The sequence below is a fragment of the Lagopus leucura genome, unplaced genomic scaffold (assembly GCF_019238085.1).
Source record: "Lagopus leucura isolate 7727_CA_CO unplaced genomic scaffold, USGS_WTPT01 Super-Scaffold_100038, whole genome shotgun sequence".
NCBI lineage: Eukaryota > Metazoa > Chordata > Aves > Galliformes > Phasianidae > Lagopus > Lagopus leucura.
The window spans coordinates 4,963,623-4,978,982 of record NW_024962287.1 but is presented as its reverse complement, the minus strand read 5'-3'; the positions used below and the strand labels follow the sequence as shown (position 1 = coordinate 4,978,982).

At 45.7% G+C, this 15,360-nt stretch overlaps 1 protein-coding gene across 2 annotated transcripts in view; it reads left to right on the top strand.

The window, feature by feature from the left end:
- Nucleotides 1-15,360, top strand: part of FZD3 (frizzled class receptor 3) — a 51,585-nt gene continuing 36,225 nt past the window's right edge. The window contains exons 1-2 of one of the 2 annotated variants that reach the window (XM_042883538.1): nt 1-84; nt 4,317-4,818. In XM_042883538.1, coding sequence (XP_042739472.1) covers nt 4,630-4,818 — 189 coding nt within the window. In that variant the 5' untranslated portion in view covers nt 1-84; nt 4,317-4,629. Of the gene's footprint in view, nt 85-4,100; nt 4,130-4,316; nt 4,819-15,360 lie in introns of those variants that run through there. The other variant, XM_042883539.1, reaches the window with a different exon arrangement.

Here is a 15,360-nt window from a genome sequence, read left to right as displayed (position 1 = left end):
CGGGCGGGAGGGAGGCGCGGCCGTTGCCTCCCGCCGCCACCTGAGGGAAGGAGCGGAGCGGCCGCGGCGGGACCCCGCGCTGAGGTAACAGCGGGGTTCGGGGCCGGGCGGAGCGGTCGGGGTTTTCTCTCAAGGATGTCGCGCTTTCTGCCCCTACGGAGCTCGCATAGAGCGGGGACGCCCGGTGGGGGGGAGCGGCCATGAGGCGTTCTTCGGGCGGGGGAACGAGCTGAGGGGCTGCACTGGCGCTGCGCGTCCCCCGGGGGGGGCGAGAGGTGCTGCTCCCACCTGCCCTCCTCCCCCTCGCTTGGTGCCTTGCGGGCGGGGGGTGGCGGCTCCTCGTTCCCATCAGCGCTGCGTTGGGGATGGCTGCTCGCTCCACATCCGATTCCCTGAGGTCGGCGTGAGCTCCTGCGGAGGGAGGTGCTGAGCTGTCCCTCGGGATCCGTCAGCATCCTGAGCAGAGATCAGCCCAGGTTGGGAGGCACCAGAAGGATAGAAGCGTAGAATGGATTGAGTTGGAAGGGACCTTTCGAGGCCATCTGGTCCCATTCCCTGCACTGAGCAGGGACACCCACAGCTCCATCAGTGCTCAGAGCCTGTCCAGCCTGATCTGAGTATCTCCAAGGATGGGGCACCACTGCCTCTGTGCCGCTTGTTCCAGTGCTTCAACATCCTTGTTGTAAAAAACATCTTCCCTCCATCCCATCTAAATCTCCCCTCTTTTAGTTTGAGACCATTTCATGTATTAGTGTAATATCCACAAATGGAAGGGAGCCCTGAGCATCATCAGGTCTGACTCTTGGCTCCCCACAGGTCTACTCAAAATTGTGTGGGGGTCGGCCTCTGTTCCCAGGTAATCATCAGTAGGATGAGAGCTGATGGCCTCAGGTTGTGCCAGGGGAGGTTCAGGGTGGATACGAGGAAAAATTTCTCCTCAGAAAGAGTGTTGTTGCAGTGGCACATCTGGCCGGGGAGGTGGTGGGGCCACCAAACCTGGAGGTGTTCCAGAATTGCAGAGATGTGGCTCTGGGGGATGTGGGCATGGTGGGGTGGTCTGAGTTCGGACTGGATGACCTTAGAGGTCTTTTCCAACCCGAATGATTTAATGAATGTTCAAACCTCATGGTTGAGGGCGGGAAGAATTTCTTCTGGGGGCAGATTGCGACGACCTGGCCTAAGTGCAAAGAAACCATGGGGAGGGGTGTCAACATGTGTGCCCTTCTTCCCCTATGGCCTCCTCATTGGCGTAGAGGATGTGGGGGTTATGCTGTGGTTCTCCCTTAATCCCTAACCTAAATGGAACAGGGGAGTTCAGCGCTGGAGTTTCCTTCCCGCTGACTAATTAAAATGGAGTGACGAGAATAATGTATGCTGCTTTTGTGCCTTCATGTGGGTGGGAATGGGTCAGGGAAACTCTGCCAGTGCTTGTGTGCAATGGGCAGGTTGCTTTTCTGTCTTCGTGGTCAGAACTGGCTGGGGAATGGCTAGGGTGACATTTTCTCCTCGTCTTCCCAGTTGTGCAGGGAAAATCTAGTTTGCTGTATGGTCTCACATCTCCAGCAGATTTAACCATTAATGTGTTCACCTGCAGAGTGTCCTTGTAAGATCTGCTGATTTATTATTTTTTTTCTCCCCCATTACTTCCCCTTACTGCCCTTTCTATTAACTTTGAAATTTATTTTTGGGGAGAAAAAAAATGCATGTGGTGTTCAATCCTTTCACATCATGACTTCTCACTCTCTATCATTATCTTCTCTGCATGTCTTAATGTATCTTTTACAGCAGGAATTAGATGGGTTTGCATGATTATAAATAATGTATAAATGTGCAACCACACTAACAAACGGGCTATTTCCTTCCCCTTTTGCCCACAGTTTCTTTTGCAGCCCCTTAGGGGATGCCTGCCTACCTACCCCCCTCCTCTTTAATCCCAGTGTCACCAAAAGTATTTTGTTTTTATGTACATATAAGAATAACCACAGGATTCCATATGCAGAGGCTTAACAAAGAGCATACAGAACTGGATCTGTGGTAAGAAACTATCTTGACGCTGAAGATTGCTTGTTATGGCATTCATCTGTCTGCACCAATTAATAGGTCATCTGTATGCTTGTCTGTGAAATTTTCACCTCCTGTTGCAATAGCATGGTTGTCTTTTTTCTTAATTTCACTTCTTTCTTTTCCATGAAGGAGCATGAGCTGACCAGGCTCTGTAGTCTGACATTCTTTTCTGGCTCTAGTGAACATTTTCTTTGTGATACTTTATGGTGGTTGCTGTGAGTATGTAGCATCAGAACCTCTCTTAGGAGGTGTTGTCTTCTGATTGCTGCTGGAATGGCATCTGAATCATAGGATAGGCAATAGCCAGTCCTTGCTGTGAGTTCACTCTGATGAAATTGTTAGATGGAGTCTTCTTGAGTTGGTGCCTGAAGTCTTTGAAGAATATCTTTCTTGAAGGTCAGGGGGACAAAGCTTTTCGTGGCCATTTGATCTTGGAGCTGGGTGGGAATGAGGTGTGGTGGGATACAGCACATCTTACATGTTTTGGTGAATTTTGGTCTTGTAAATTCAGTGTGTTGACCGTTCTTCTCATCAGTGCTTGCTTGCTTCAGTATGAAAGAAGAGACTTTCATCTGAGCTGTGTTGGCTGATTCTACTTCTTATCTTAGTGTTCAGGTAGTTCACTTTCCAGCTTTTCTTCTTATTGGTCATGTTTCCTTTTCTGTAGTTTGGAACAATTTTACTCTTTGTGTATTTTTCTTTATGTTCTAAAGTGTGGCTTCAAACATGGATTTCCTGTCAGTAGCTGTGAAAGAGTGGGCAGCCTGTGGGAGAAAGTTGTCAATGAACTGAATGCAGTGTGGTTGTGTTTAACACTTTGGTCTTTTTACTATTTGCCTGTTTGTTTTTCCAACGTGTCTTGAACAGCTGCAGCCAAAGCCATTGCCTCACACAATCTTAAAGAGAAGTGTGGAATAGTTGAGGTTGGAAGGAGTCTCTCAAGATTACCTGGCCCAACCCTCAAGGTTTATGAGGGTTTAGAGGAATACGGTGTTTAATTTTTCTGACCATAAGATAGGCCCATGTAAACGTGTGTACATCTCTGTAACTTTTTTTGACCAGCTGATACTAGCAGAAGGCTGACAGTGAACTCTTTCATATCTCTCACTAAGTTTGCATTGGAGGGAAAGGAAAACATTTTTTCCTTCTGGACTTGTAGAATTTAGGGCATCTGAGAAAAAGCTTTCAATCTTGAGATTTATGATCCTGCTCTGATTAGTGATGCCTCCACCTGGGAACGCTGATGGAGCACTTTGGGTTTCCTGGTTCAAGCAATATTTCTAGATTTCTATTACCTTTCATTACAAACCATAATTCTTTTAAAAGCACTTGGCTAGAGACTGGATATTACAAATCCATTGCTATAAAACAAAATTGCTCTAAGAAAAAAAAGACTTGTGGCTCTGTCAGCTTTTCTCAAACTTTAGCCTCTAGTTCCAGAGTTTTCCTGCAGCAGATGGATGCAATATGCTGAATCCCCTTAATGCTCTGAGAAGATGTGGGCCCAGCCCTGGGAATTACTGCTGTGTGATTTGGCTCTGTAGGCACAGTGGAGCTGGCAGAACAGCGCTATTTAGCTACCTGTGCATTTTCTGTCTTTTGCAGTATGCGGAGAAAGGGATGGGTAAAGAATGCTGCCTTCTGGCTGATATGTGGTGGGTATGATGGTTGCTGGAGTGCAAGATGGGAAATTTGTCTCAGATGGGTTAGAGATGATGGAAGTTGGCAACAGCTGGGCTAAAACTACAGGTGTGCGCACAGCGAGCCAAGCCATGAGTGCAGCTTGCAGGGCAGAGCAAAAGTCCTCAGTAGTGCAGGTTGGGACTTGTGTGTTGGTGGCAGTGACTGTTTTGTTTTTGTTTTGTTATTCAGCAGAAGCTATGTGGCCGTGCAAGTAAAGATGCTATCGCTGAGAGCATGCTGGTGGAGTTTGAGTCATGAGAAGCTTGGTTTCAGTGTGGTCAGTGGTTGTAGTCTCACATGGTTGTAAGTTAAAGTGCAGGGTTTCTCTAAAAATATTTTATTCCTAGTAAATAGATTTCTGCCTTTCCACCATCATTTTCAAGTGAGTTTTGCAGCATGCCTCCTTTCTTTTTCCCACCAGAAGGTCAGAGGGTCCCCTGACCATTTTTAGTCTTGCACACAAGAATTTTTAAGCAATTTTTCTGATGGTGTTTTTGAAACTAAAACTGTAATCAATGAGAGAGCTTTCTTGATATATTCTATTTGTTGTGTTTTCTTTTTGTCTTAAGCTACCTGTCAGAGGAAGAATGTAACCTGGCTGCTGTTCTATCAGGATGGAGTCAATTGTGTGGGAATGTGGTTAAACATCTGAATACCTTAACCTGATGCAGGTGGTAAAGCAAGATGCCTCGTTCGTCTGTCTCAAATGCATCATCTTCAGGACTGAGCTGACAATGCTGTGCACTGAGAGTTTCCCAGTCGTGAAGAACCTAAACCAGGACTGCAAATAACTGCTGCTGAAGCAAAATCAGGAGGCACGAGAAGAGTTGAAAGAGCTTTCTGGCTGGGCTCGGGAGCTGGCCCCATTCACGGCGTGGAAGGATGGCTGTTAGCTGGATGTTCTGCTGCTTTTGGCTCTTGGATGTTTTGGTGGGCTGCACAAGAGGGCACAGTTTATTTTCCTGTGAGCCCATCATCCTGCGGATGTGCCAGGATCTGCCTTACAACACCACCTTCATGCCTAACCTTCTGAACCACTATGACCAGCAGACAGCAGCATTAGCAATGGAGGTAAGGCTATGGTTTTTTTTATCAGCGTACATGATTTTGGCCTTCAATTGACAGATGGTTTGTAACATGAGCTAAGAAGATACTCACATTAGAAACAAAAATGAAGAACATCTGTATTGTTAAATATAGAAACAAACACTACTTGCAAAACATGCATTGCAATATGTACTAAAATATGCTGTGACTATGAAACTTGCTTTTTTAGTATGAACTGAGTGGAATAGACTGGATGTGTTGGTATGTTTCTTGAAATATTTAGTCCAGGAATGTATATTTTGAATGGTCTGTCAGCTAACTGAATGCCAGGAAAATGGTGTGCTGAGCAAAGGCTGCAGTTCTGAAGAGTTTGGCGATTTTGTAGAACTTGGCCTTTTCTTACTTGAAATTTGATGTGAAACAATGAAACCATGAAAATAATGGAAATTGCTGATTTGTTAGCACTGCTTTCTTCAGCTAGGAGGAAATCTGTTGTCTTGTAGACAGTTTAATTAACATGTTTCTGTTCTGTATCCAGGCAGAGAAGCTTTTATACTTGCACTTCCTGTGTTACAGTGGTACCTTACTACTGCTACCATTATCCCCCTCAAATCTGTCTTGGATTTATACATCATCACCTTCCCTCAAAAAAATAAAAACAACTTAAAATTCTCTTGAGATTGTCTAACCTTTCTTTGGAGAAGTTTCCTGATGAGGTTTAACCACGTGTTTTCTCTTTCCTTCTCTATGATGTGGTTTATACACAACTTACAAGTTCACTTCAGTCTGTTCCCTATCCTGCTGTTGCCTGTACTTAAGGAGCTTCTTTGTTTGCTATTCTGTGTAATGGAAGATAAAGCTGATGGGCTTACAGAACATTAGGCATGTCTCACTTTCAAACAGCCTATCCAAATATTTCCCTTTGTGATTTCTGCTAATGGATTCCTTGTATTTTTGATGTGCTCTGGAGTCCTTGCTGGTAGATGGACCAGGTGGATTAATCATACGTTTTCATCTTCAAATGATCTTCCCAACAATATAAGATTATTTAACAACAGCAATTAAATCAGTATCAAGCCAAGGCTTTATATAATGGAACCCATGGAAGGGTTATGAACCAGACTTGACAAGCTTTTTACTGCAAGGAGGAAATAGAGATCATTACCCTTAAATTTGCTGTGGTTGAAACAACTGCGTGGACTTGCATTTCAACTGCTGATTTGGATGTGGCTAGGGCTTCCATTAGAGGTGATCCTGGTAAGCTCTCAAGGCCTTTGAAAATCTTTCTGTAAGGGGAAAAAATGGAGCAAGTAAGGAAGTTTAATATGGTATGTAACTAGTTGTTGACACTTTAATGGAGTTTATTTCCTAATTGAAAACTGGAAGCTAGGATATTAAAGGAGTTGGTGAAACCAAGAGGGTTGAGGGCTTCTGAGGCTTAACTTGAAGAGATGTGCTGATAGTGGGGTTGCATTGTTGCTGAGTGGTGGTAGAAGTAGGTGGCACCAGTAAGATGGGAAATACACAACAGAATCAGCAGGTCAACTTAAAGCTAAAGCCAAACCAGAATCAAGAACTGTGAAGAACTTGATTACATTTGAGCTGCACTAAGATGTAAAATGGTGGAGAAAATTGAAAGTGGTAAGTATGTACTGGGTAGAATAATCTTCACAGAATGGCCTGTGTTGCAAAGGCCCACAGTGCTCATCCAGTTCCAACCCCTGCTGTGTGCAGGTCACCAACCAGCAGCCCAGGCTGCCCAGAGCCACATCCAGCCTGGCCTTGAATGCCTGCAGGGATGGGGCATCCACATCCTCCTTGGGCAACCTGTTCCAGTGCCTCACCACCCTCTGGGGGAAAAACTTCCACATAAGATTTAACCTAAACCTCCCTGTCTCAGTTTAAAACCATTCCCCCTTGTTCTATCGCTATCCATTCTCATTTGTTGCATTAGTGGTGGTGGTCAGCTTGTTTTCTTGTATTTATGTATTGAAAGCCTGATAAAAGAGTAAGATAGCAAAAAGGAAAATCAGGCACCTAGAATAAATTAGAACATAGTAGACCAGCCATTATGGTGGTGGTCTGTAATGCTGTCATTCACTGATAGCTGGTGTGTTGTGGGCTGTCCCAAAGAATGCAGTGGGGCTGAGTAAGGTCGCAGAAGAACAGGAGCAATGACCCCAGGTTCATGGAAGTTCTCCCACGTGGAGTCCAACTACGGTTGGACTACGGTGTGTGCTTTAGCCTAATTTTTAACAGCCACCATCATTAGTGGCATGCAGAGGTTTATAGAGGTGGGTCCCTGTCTCATCCAGCACAGGAAATAGGCCCTAGCAAATGAAGTTGGTAGAAGTTAAGGCAAAGCGAAGGTTCTTCAAATAGTTGCAGAAGGCTGTGGGGGTGAACACCTGGAGGAGACTCGATGAGAATGCCAAGGGTGGTGATTAGATAGGAAAAAAAAAAAAAGGGAAGAAAGAAAAAGACAAGAAAATTGATGGAGACTGAGAGAGCATAGGGGATATTAAGGGAACATGAGGAGTGTCCATTCTGCAGAGTGCTTTGTCTCCTGGTGACCTAGTGCTTAGGGAAGTCCCTAAAGGATGCAAAGCTGACCTATTGCCCATAATGTTTCCCTGATGCTTCCCCAGTGTGCAGTTCTTGAATTACAGATGCTAGAGGGTATCTCTCTGCCTGGCCCCTTCTAGAATAGTTTTGGGAGCTGCTGGCAACAAATTTCTCTACACTGTTGTATGAATACAGTACTGATGACCTACCCTTCAATGAGAACAAGCTCCAGGAGTTCACTAGCCACCATTTAGGGGAGCGCTTTTTCTCTGAACAGTTCTAAATGATTTTCCTCCCGGTTTCATTCAACGTCGTTTTGTTGGAGTATTGTGCAGTGTTGTTCTGCAGTTAAACCCTCTGCACTTGTGATTTCTGGAGACACTCAGGCTTTTTCTCTCCAATTTGAAGTCTTCCAGCTGTCTGGGCTGGCTTCTTGCAATTCCACTGCTTCAGCCCTGTAATCACATCAGTTCTCTGGTCCTTTCACTAGCTCAGTCCTAGCTGAGGTGCAGAGCTGAGAATGGCCAAGATGTGAGCATGCTGAGCATTCATAGAGAAATAATGAAATGCTTTTTGCTGCAAAAAATGGCCAACGTTGTGGTGGCTCTTCTGGCTTTTGCTTCACACTAAACCAATGATTTCAGAGACCTGTCAAAATATCACTTTTGCTTTCCCTAATCGTCTCTTTAGAGCCACTGCTGGAAGCAGAACAGTAGATTATAGGGGCCCACAGGCTGAGCCAGAATTGCTGTTGTAATTGCTCTTATCTTCATAAAATAGCTTTCTGCTAAGGAGAAAGAAACAGATGAGAAGTGAGTGTTACTTCTCTGCAATCTGTGACACAAAGCTCAACTTGATAGCATAAATCAACCTGTGTGAAGCGCTGTGTTGCAGCAGTTCAGATACTAGCTCAGTGCCACAGTCGTTCTTAAACTTAGCGTGGGAGCGTCTGGTATTGTGGCTGTATGTGCAGCACTGCATTCTGCCAGTGTAATTAGTGTAGGCCAGTGGCTTCTGCCTGGGGATGGGCTGTGGGCTGCCTCTGGCTCATGAGAATGAGGAGGTGTGTACTGGGATGCCGTATAGAATTACTTAACTACTTAGGAGCTGGATTTTGTTGTTTTGTTTCTTGCTTTCTATAATCAGAGTTTACGAGGGCTTCTACTACAGTAAGGAGTACATGTGAAGTAAAGAGAATTACAGCTGTTGTCTTTCCATCAGTTGAACTCATCATACTGTTCTTCCCTTGCCATTGGTTGCCTTTTGGAGGATCTGTTCAAACCTCACTGACACTTTAAAAACACAACAGTCGGCAAGTTTCCTTTTTCAGCCTTTATGCTAAAATGATTCCTCAATTAGAGTAATTAGAATTAGTAAGTCATCGGCGTTGTCTTGTAGTGCTGCAGTGTGAGAGGGGATGGAGAGAAGGCGCGTGCTGAGGCTGTGCTGCCGGAGCTGTCCTGCCCGCAGTACTGCAGGGCTCCCTGCTGGCCTTCCTCTGCCTGCTGCCACGTGGCATGTCCGAAGGTATTCTGGCACTGTGCTGCTGTGTGTAAGCAGGAGGTTCTTACGGTAGCTATCCAGCACAGCGTGACTGTGCTGTGCTGCTGAATCTTGCTTCTCTGTAGGGTCGTGATGACGGCACAGCATAGCAGTGGTGTTGCAGTGCCCTGCTGCCACTCGTCTGTTACGCAGATCGTGTGCTGAGTGAGACGGTGCAGAAGTTAAATATTCCCCTGGGGAATCTGACCTTGCTTACCCATCCTTTGAATTATTATTGCTACAGTGTGAAGGATTATCTTCCATCCCTTTTTCACTTAATATTCTTTTGGCCTTGAAGAATTTGCTTATGTGTAAGAATGGTAAACCGTATTTTTTTTGGCTGCCTGAACACAATTTTTTGGTGTTTATTTTTTTAATAGAGAGCTTGTAACTGTTGGTAATTTGGAAGTTGGAAGCATTTGTTAGCAATGAAAAGAAGCAATTTAATGTGACGATTGCCAGCCACTTCGCAGTTAAATTCACCATCAGTGCTTCCTGCTCCTTAGCCTGATTTCAGTGGGACCTCACAGATGCTCCTAGGGATCAAAGAGGCTTTAAAGGACAGGAAGCAGATAGAGATGAGGCCTAAAAGGGCCCCTGTGGGTGTGTGCAGAAGCTTTGTCTTCTGGGATTATACTGGAGGTGGAATACTCCAGAAGTGCAACGATGCAGTCACCATCTGGGCAGAGGAGATAACGTGCTGTTACTTTGTGCTCTCACAACTTCCATTCCCATTTTGCATATCAAAAACCAGCAGTGGGATAGGTTAGGGATGCACTATGGCCAAGCTTACTGGTGTGAGGGTGAGAGATGCAAGTGAGAAATGGAGAAATAGTGGTACTCTGCAGCTGGTTCACCTTTATGCAGCGTGAGAGAGGTAGTCAGAGCAGTAGCATGGAACAGAGGCTGCCACAAGATTTGCGTGCCTTTGCTGGCTGCATTTCTGTTTGTGTAACAGAGGGGTTTTTGTGACTGTATTGGTTTTTGTTTGGGTTTTTTCTTTGTGTCTCTTCACCGTGGTGACCTTAGGAATCATGTTAGTTGGTTTTTTCCCCACTTAAAATTGATGACAAGTAGGCCCCGAGAATACTTCAGGTGGAATGAACAGAAGTGTTCTTCTTGTTCTTGTCCTGCTCTCAGCACCTGGGATAGAAGGGAGCATTTTTCCAGTATGTCATGTGATATTTTTCAGTGATTCATTATAGTTGTATTTTTCAAACAGTTTTTCTATCAGGCATACATTACTACAGAATTCAGGCAGTTGGATTTTGGTCTCAATGAGGACTGTTGTCTCTGTGTTTGATTTTCATGAGAACCATGGAGAAGCGTGCAGAATTCACTGACCTTATGTATGTGTTAGATGGCTGCCTGCTCTGGGGCTGGGAGTTCATGCTGCCCTGTTTCTCTTTTCATGCTTCAGAGTGAATTTTATTTCCCACTAAGCAGCAAGGATGAGAAAAATATTGGGGCCCCCAGCATAAGAAGGATGTGGAGCTTTTGGAGCAGGTCCAGAGGAAGGCAATGCGATGATCAGAGGGCTGGAGCAGCTCTGCTGTGAGGAAAGGTTGAGGGAACTGGGCTTGTTTAGCTTGGAGAAGAGAAGGATCCAAGGAGACCTCATTGCAGCCTTCCTATACTTGAAAGGAGCGTAGAAACAGGAGAGGGAACGGCAGTTTTTAATAGGGTAGATAGTGATAGGACAAGGGGGAATGGTTTTAAACTGAGACAGGGGAGGTTTAGGTTGGATCTTAGGAGGAAGTTTTTCCCCCAGAGGGCGGTGAGGCACTGGAACAGGTTGCCCAAGGAGGATGTGGATGCCCCATCCCTGCAGGCATTCAAGGCCAGGCTGGATGTGGCTCTGGGCAGCCTGGGCTGCTGGTTGGTGACCTGCACACAGCAGGGGGGTTGGAACTGGATGAGCACTGTGGGCCTTTGCAACCCAGGGCATTCCACCCTAACCCTAATTTAGGATGGAGGATCCTTGATTTCTTCCCTCCCGAACTCCATCCTTATCCCTTATTTTCTTTTGCCTTGCCCATGCACTATTTGATCAGGGGACTGGAGCACTTTCCCTATGAAGACAAGCTTGAGGGAGCTGGACTTGTTCAGCCTGGAGAAAAGAAGGCTGTGGGGTGACCTCATTGCAGCCTTTCAGTACCTAAAGGGAGCCTACAAACAGGAGGGGAATCAACTCTTTGAAAGGGTTGATAACAGCAGGACAAGGGGAAATGGTTTTAGGTTAAGGGAGGGAAGATTTAGGTTGGATGTCAGGGTGAAGTTCTTTACCATGAGAGTGGTGAGGTGCTGGAACAGCTGCCCAGAGAGGCTGTGGATGCCCCGTCCATCCCTGGAGGTGTTGAAAGCCAGGTTGGATGGGGCCCTGGGCAGCCTGGGCTGCTATGAAATGGGGAGGTTGGTGGCCCTGCATGTGGGTTGGAGCTTCGTGATCCTTGAGGTCCCTTCCAACCCAACCATTCTGTGATTCTGTGATCCCTTCCTAAATCTCAGCAATTTTCCTTAGCTTTCTGTAGTCTTCAGCTCTGCACTCCAAACATATAGAAGTGTAAGAATGCAAAGCTAATGGAAAAGTAGATTTTAATTAGCTACTGTTGTGTAAGCATCCTAATCTTAGACTTCAATTTGCAGTAAGGATTAATCTTTAGTGTATAAGATTATGATGCCTACAGAACAATGGAGTTGTGCACGATCATAAGAAAGCAAGCTGTGCAGCAGCTCATTAAACCCGACTCTTTCATTAACTGTAGATTTTCCTATTCCAGGTTTTTACCTTAGAAATAACCATGTAAACATTTTTTTGATTACTTAATTGTTAAATGAGGATGTTGATCTGAAAGCTTGAATCTCCAAGATGACCTTGCAGAGTGCAGGCAGGGCTATGGTGTTTATAACAATGCGCAGCTTAGAGATTCTTGCTTTTGGGAAATCTGAAGCTTGTCTGTGTGAAACCCACCTGTTTATTATTTCAGCTCTGACCTGGAAAGGTTTGACTGTTGTGCAGGGGGGGAAGAAATCCAGAGTGGGCAAAACCAGTTTGGGAAAGTGGAGTTGTACACTGCCAGGGAGGGCTGTACACGTTAGTCTGCTCTGACCTTTTGTTCACAACAGGAGGCTTCTGAGGATGGCATTTCTTGCATGTCTCGTCTTAGAGCCGTGGATCCTATCCTTTTCATGCTCGCATCCAGTGAACATTAAGGTGAATGTTGAGTATTCGGTGAAGATAGAAGTGTACAAAATCTCCAGACAGGAAGAAAAGCTGAATAGGAGATAATAATTTATGTTCAGTTAAAGGACAGGGTTGCACGTGTTTACATGTGTGGAAGTTGCCAGAGGCTTAAAGAGGGAAGAATGGGAAAGAGGCATGTTTTGGGATAGAAATCTTTTGGGTTTTGGCTAGGAACTTGAACACCAGCAGAGTCATGTGCAGGAGTAGATTTCATTGTTTGGACAAGAGATGACTTTCAGGTTGTTGCTGCATGCAGTATTACGTGTTTGGGAGCATGCTGCAGATCTGACAGCTATTGAGTACGGCCTTAAAGAGGACAGTCAGTGCGGGGGATCTGGATGCAGGTTAGCTAAGGAATGGATTGGGAACAGAATCACAGAATGGCCAGGGTTGGAAGGGACCTCAAGGCTTGTGAAATTCCAACCCCCTGCCACATGCAGGGCCACCAACCTCCACATTTCATAGCAGCCCAGGCTGCTCAGGGCCCCATCCAACCTGGCCTTGAACACCTCCAGGGATGGACGGGGCATCACAGCCTCTCTGGGCAGCTGTTCCAGCACCTCACCACTCTCATAGGAAAGAACTTCCCCCTGACATCCAACCTTCTGGGTCTCCTGGTAGATCTGAATCATGCATGTGGTCCATCCTAGGACAACAAAATGATGCTTGTTCAGCGTGAGCAATCCCAATGGTAAGTCTGATTTTTTTTTTTTTTTTTTTTTTTTTTTTTCCTCCTGGGGCTTCACTGCACTTGAAGAAACCTGATGGAGGTATTGCAGTGCTGTGTTCTACAGAGCAGCATGAAAGAACAGAGTACCAAAGAGTGCTTTCTTTAGAACAAGGGTTAAAGCTGCTGCAGTGTAGATGATTGGTGCTCACGCAGCAGAACTAGGCAGCAGGTGTTAGCAACCCTTACTTTCCTTTGCCTGGCTAACAGGCTTTCTCCAGAGAATAATTTCAGAAATGAAGTTTTCCAGTCTTTCGTGTTTGTTAATGAGAACAAAATGCAGCATGATTATTTTCAAAGTGTGGGCTAATAGTGAGAAAAATAAGAGTAGATTTTTGTTGTGTTGTTGCATTGATAAAGTACTGCCTGCGTGTTGAAGATGAGCTCTCACCATCTTCATATTTTCTTAAAGGAAAGACAAATATGGAACAATGATTCAAGCAGAAATACAGAAACAAAGTTTAGCCTTAGTAGTTTAGTACAAGCATATTGTAGAAAAGCATTAGTTTTATGTAATGATCCGGTTTAAAGTGAATGATCTACATCTTAATCAACGTCTATTCACAGTGGGCTTGTTTTCAGGGTCACGAAGGCAGATGGCTCTCCGTTGTGGCTAATTCTGTAGCATCTGGTGGGGGCTTAAAGAGGAATTATCAGGAAGGGCAGCACACATGAATTTATTTTGAATAGTTAAATGACAGTGTATTTTGTCATTACTTGTAGCTTTAGATCTACAAGTATAAACTCGAACAAAAGAGCGCTGTGCCAGAACGTAAAGGGAATGTTGGTCTTTTCATTCATCACCTCCCTACCACAACTGTAATCATTCATTTTTTTTCCTCTACCTTAATCGTAATCCCACGGCACTTGCCTCCAATGGAACAAAACCCAGGTTTATATTGGATGCTGTGATAGTGTAGGGTAGTATTTGTTAGTGACAAGACTTAGCCTTATGTCTAGTAGTGTGTGCAGCTCAGACAAGAAGGTAGGTGTGCTGCATTAGCACTCCATTAGCCCTGCATTAGCTGCCTTGTGTTCTGCGTGTGTTGGTCTCCATCCCTGATGGGCACAGATCTGACAGTACTCCATCTAGCATTGAGCCACTGCTTCTGGGTGTGTTCCTAGGAGCTCTTTCTAGTCCCCTTTTACATTCTGCAGCCTGCTCTGCTGGTTGGTGACCCTGCACACAGCAGGGGGTTGGAACTAGATGATCGTTGTGGTCCTTTTCAACCCATTCCGTGATGCTATGAAGGGTTTGTGACTTTTGGAAAGAAACTGCTCTGATGTGGCACGAAGTGGAGGAGATAAGGGCTGCAAACCATCCTTAATGACAGAGGAAAGCAGTGCTCGTGAGTTGGGGTTATTCTTCAATCTGTCGGCATTGTAGACCTGCAACACAGTGATGGGTTAGTAACATGTGCTTGGAATATGTTCCTTACTGAAGGAAACAGTCTAGGAAAAACGAAGTTGGAGGAGGTGGATCCACGTGAGACCCTCAGCACGGCCGTGGCTCAGAGTGCAGTTCCAGCACCTTAAGCTCGGGGGTTTTTGTGCAGCACCCGCCGTCGCTGGCTATTGCCTTTCCAGCAGACCCCTGCTGCTGTAGCGCCCCGGCTTTTTGTCCTGAAGGTGCAAAGAACAATCAGGCCGCGTTTGTCCTTTCTGCGTCGCTTGCGACCTTCAGAGACCCGCTCCGTCCGCGTCCCCCCGTTGTCTCTTCCGTCAGGTAGGACGCAGAGCTGTGCCTGCCTGCCTCGCTACCCTGCGGGTGCCGTCCCGGCCCGCTCCCCACGCCGTGCCCCCGGTCTCGCCGTGACAAAGGCTGGCATCTGCCGCCCTCCGCTCTCCTGCTCTCCCGGCCGGGTTCCCATGGCAACGGGGAAGGAAATTTGAAAAGAGGAGTGGGGAGAATGGAAACACAAAGGCTTGGCTCATTTGAATCTGAACGAGGGAGGAAGGTTCCTTCCAGTCCATCTTTGTGAGCTGGAGAAGCCTGAAATTTAGCTTTTAGAAGTTGCTTTCAATTTGTAAACTTGTTTACATTCCCTGTTTCTTGATTTTATAGAACAGAAGTTGTCGTGTTTGTGGCACTGAGCAACGAGAAGCATCTTTTTTTTTTTTTTTTTTTTTTTTAAATTTGGTGAGAGAATGTGATCAGCCACCCATTCATTTCACTTCATTTTGCTTCGTTTCCCCCTGCTGGTCCACAACCATCGTTCATGTTTTAATGGTTTGGTGTTTTTTTTTTTTCTGAAGACTTAAGTGTATTACATTTTCTTAACACCTAGACTGTGCTGTGTTTGTTCAGTTTGGAGAAGAGAAGGCTCCAGGGAGACCTCAGTGTGGCCTTCCAGTACTTGAAGGGAGCGTATAAACAGGAGGGGGAACGGCTGTTTGTGAGGGTGGATGGTGGTAGGACAAGGGGGAACGGTCTTAAACTGAGACGGGGGAGGGTTAGGTTGGATCTTAGGGGGAAGCTTTTCCCCCA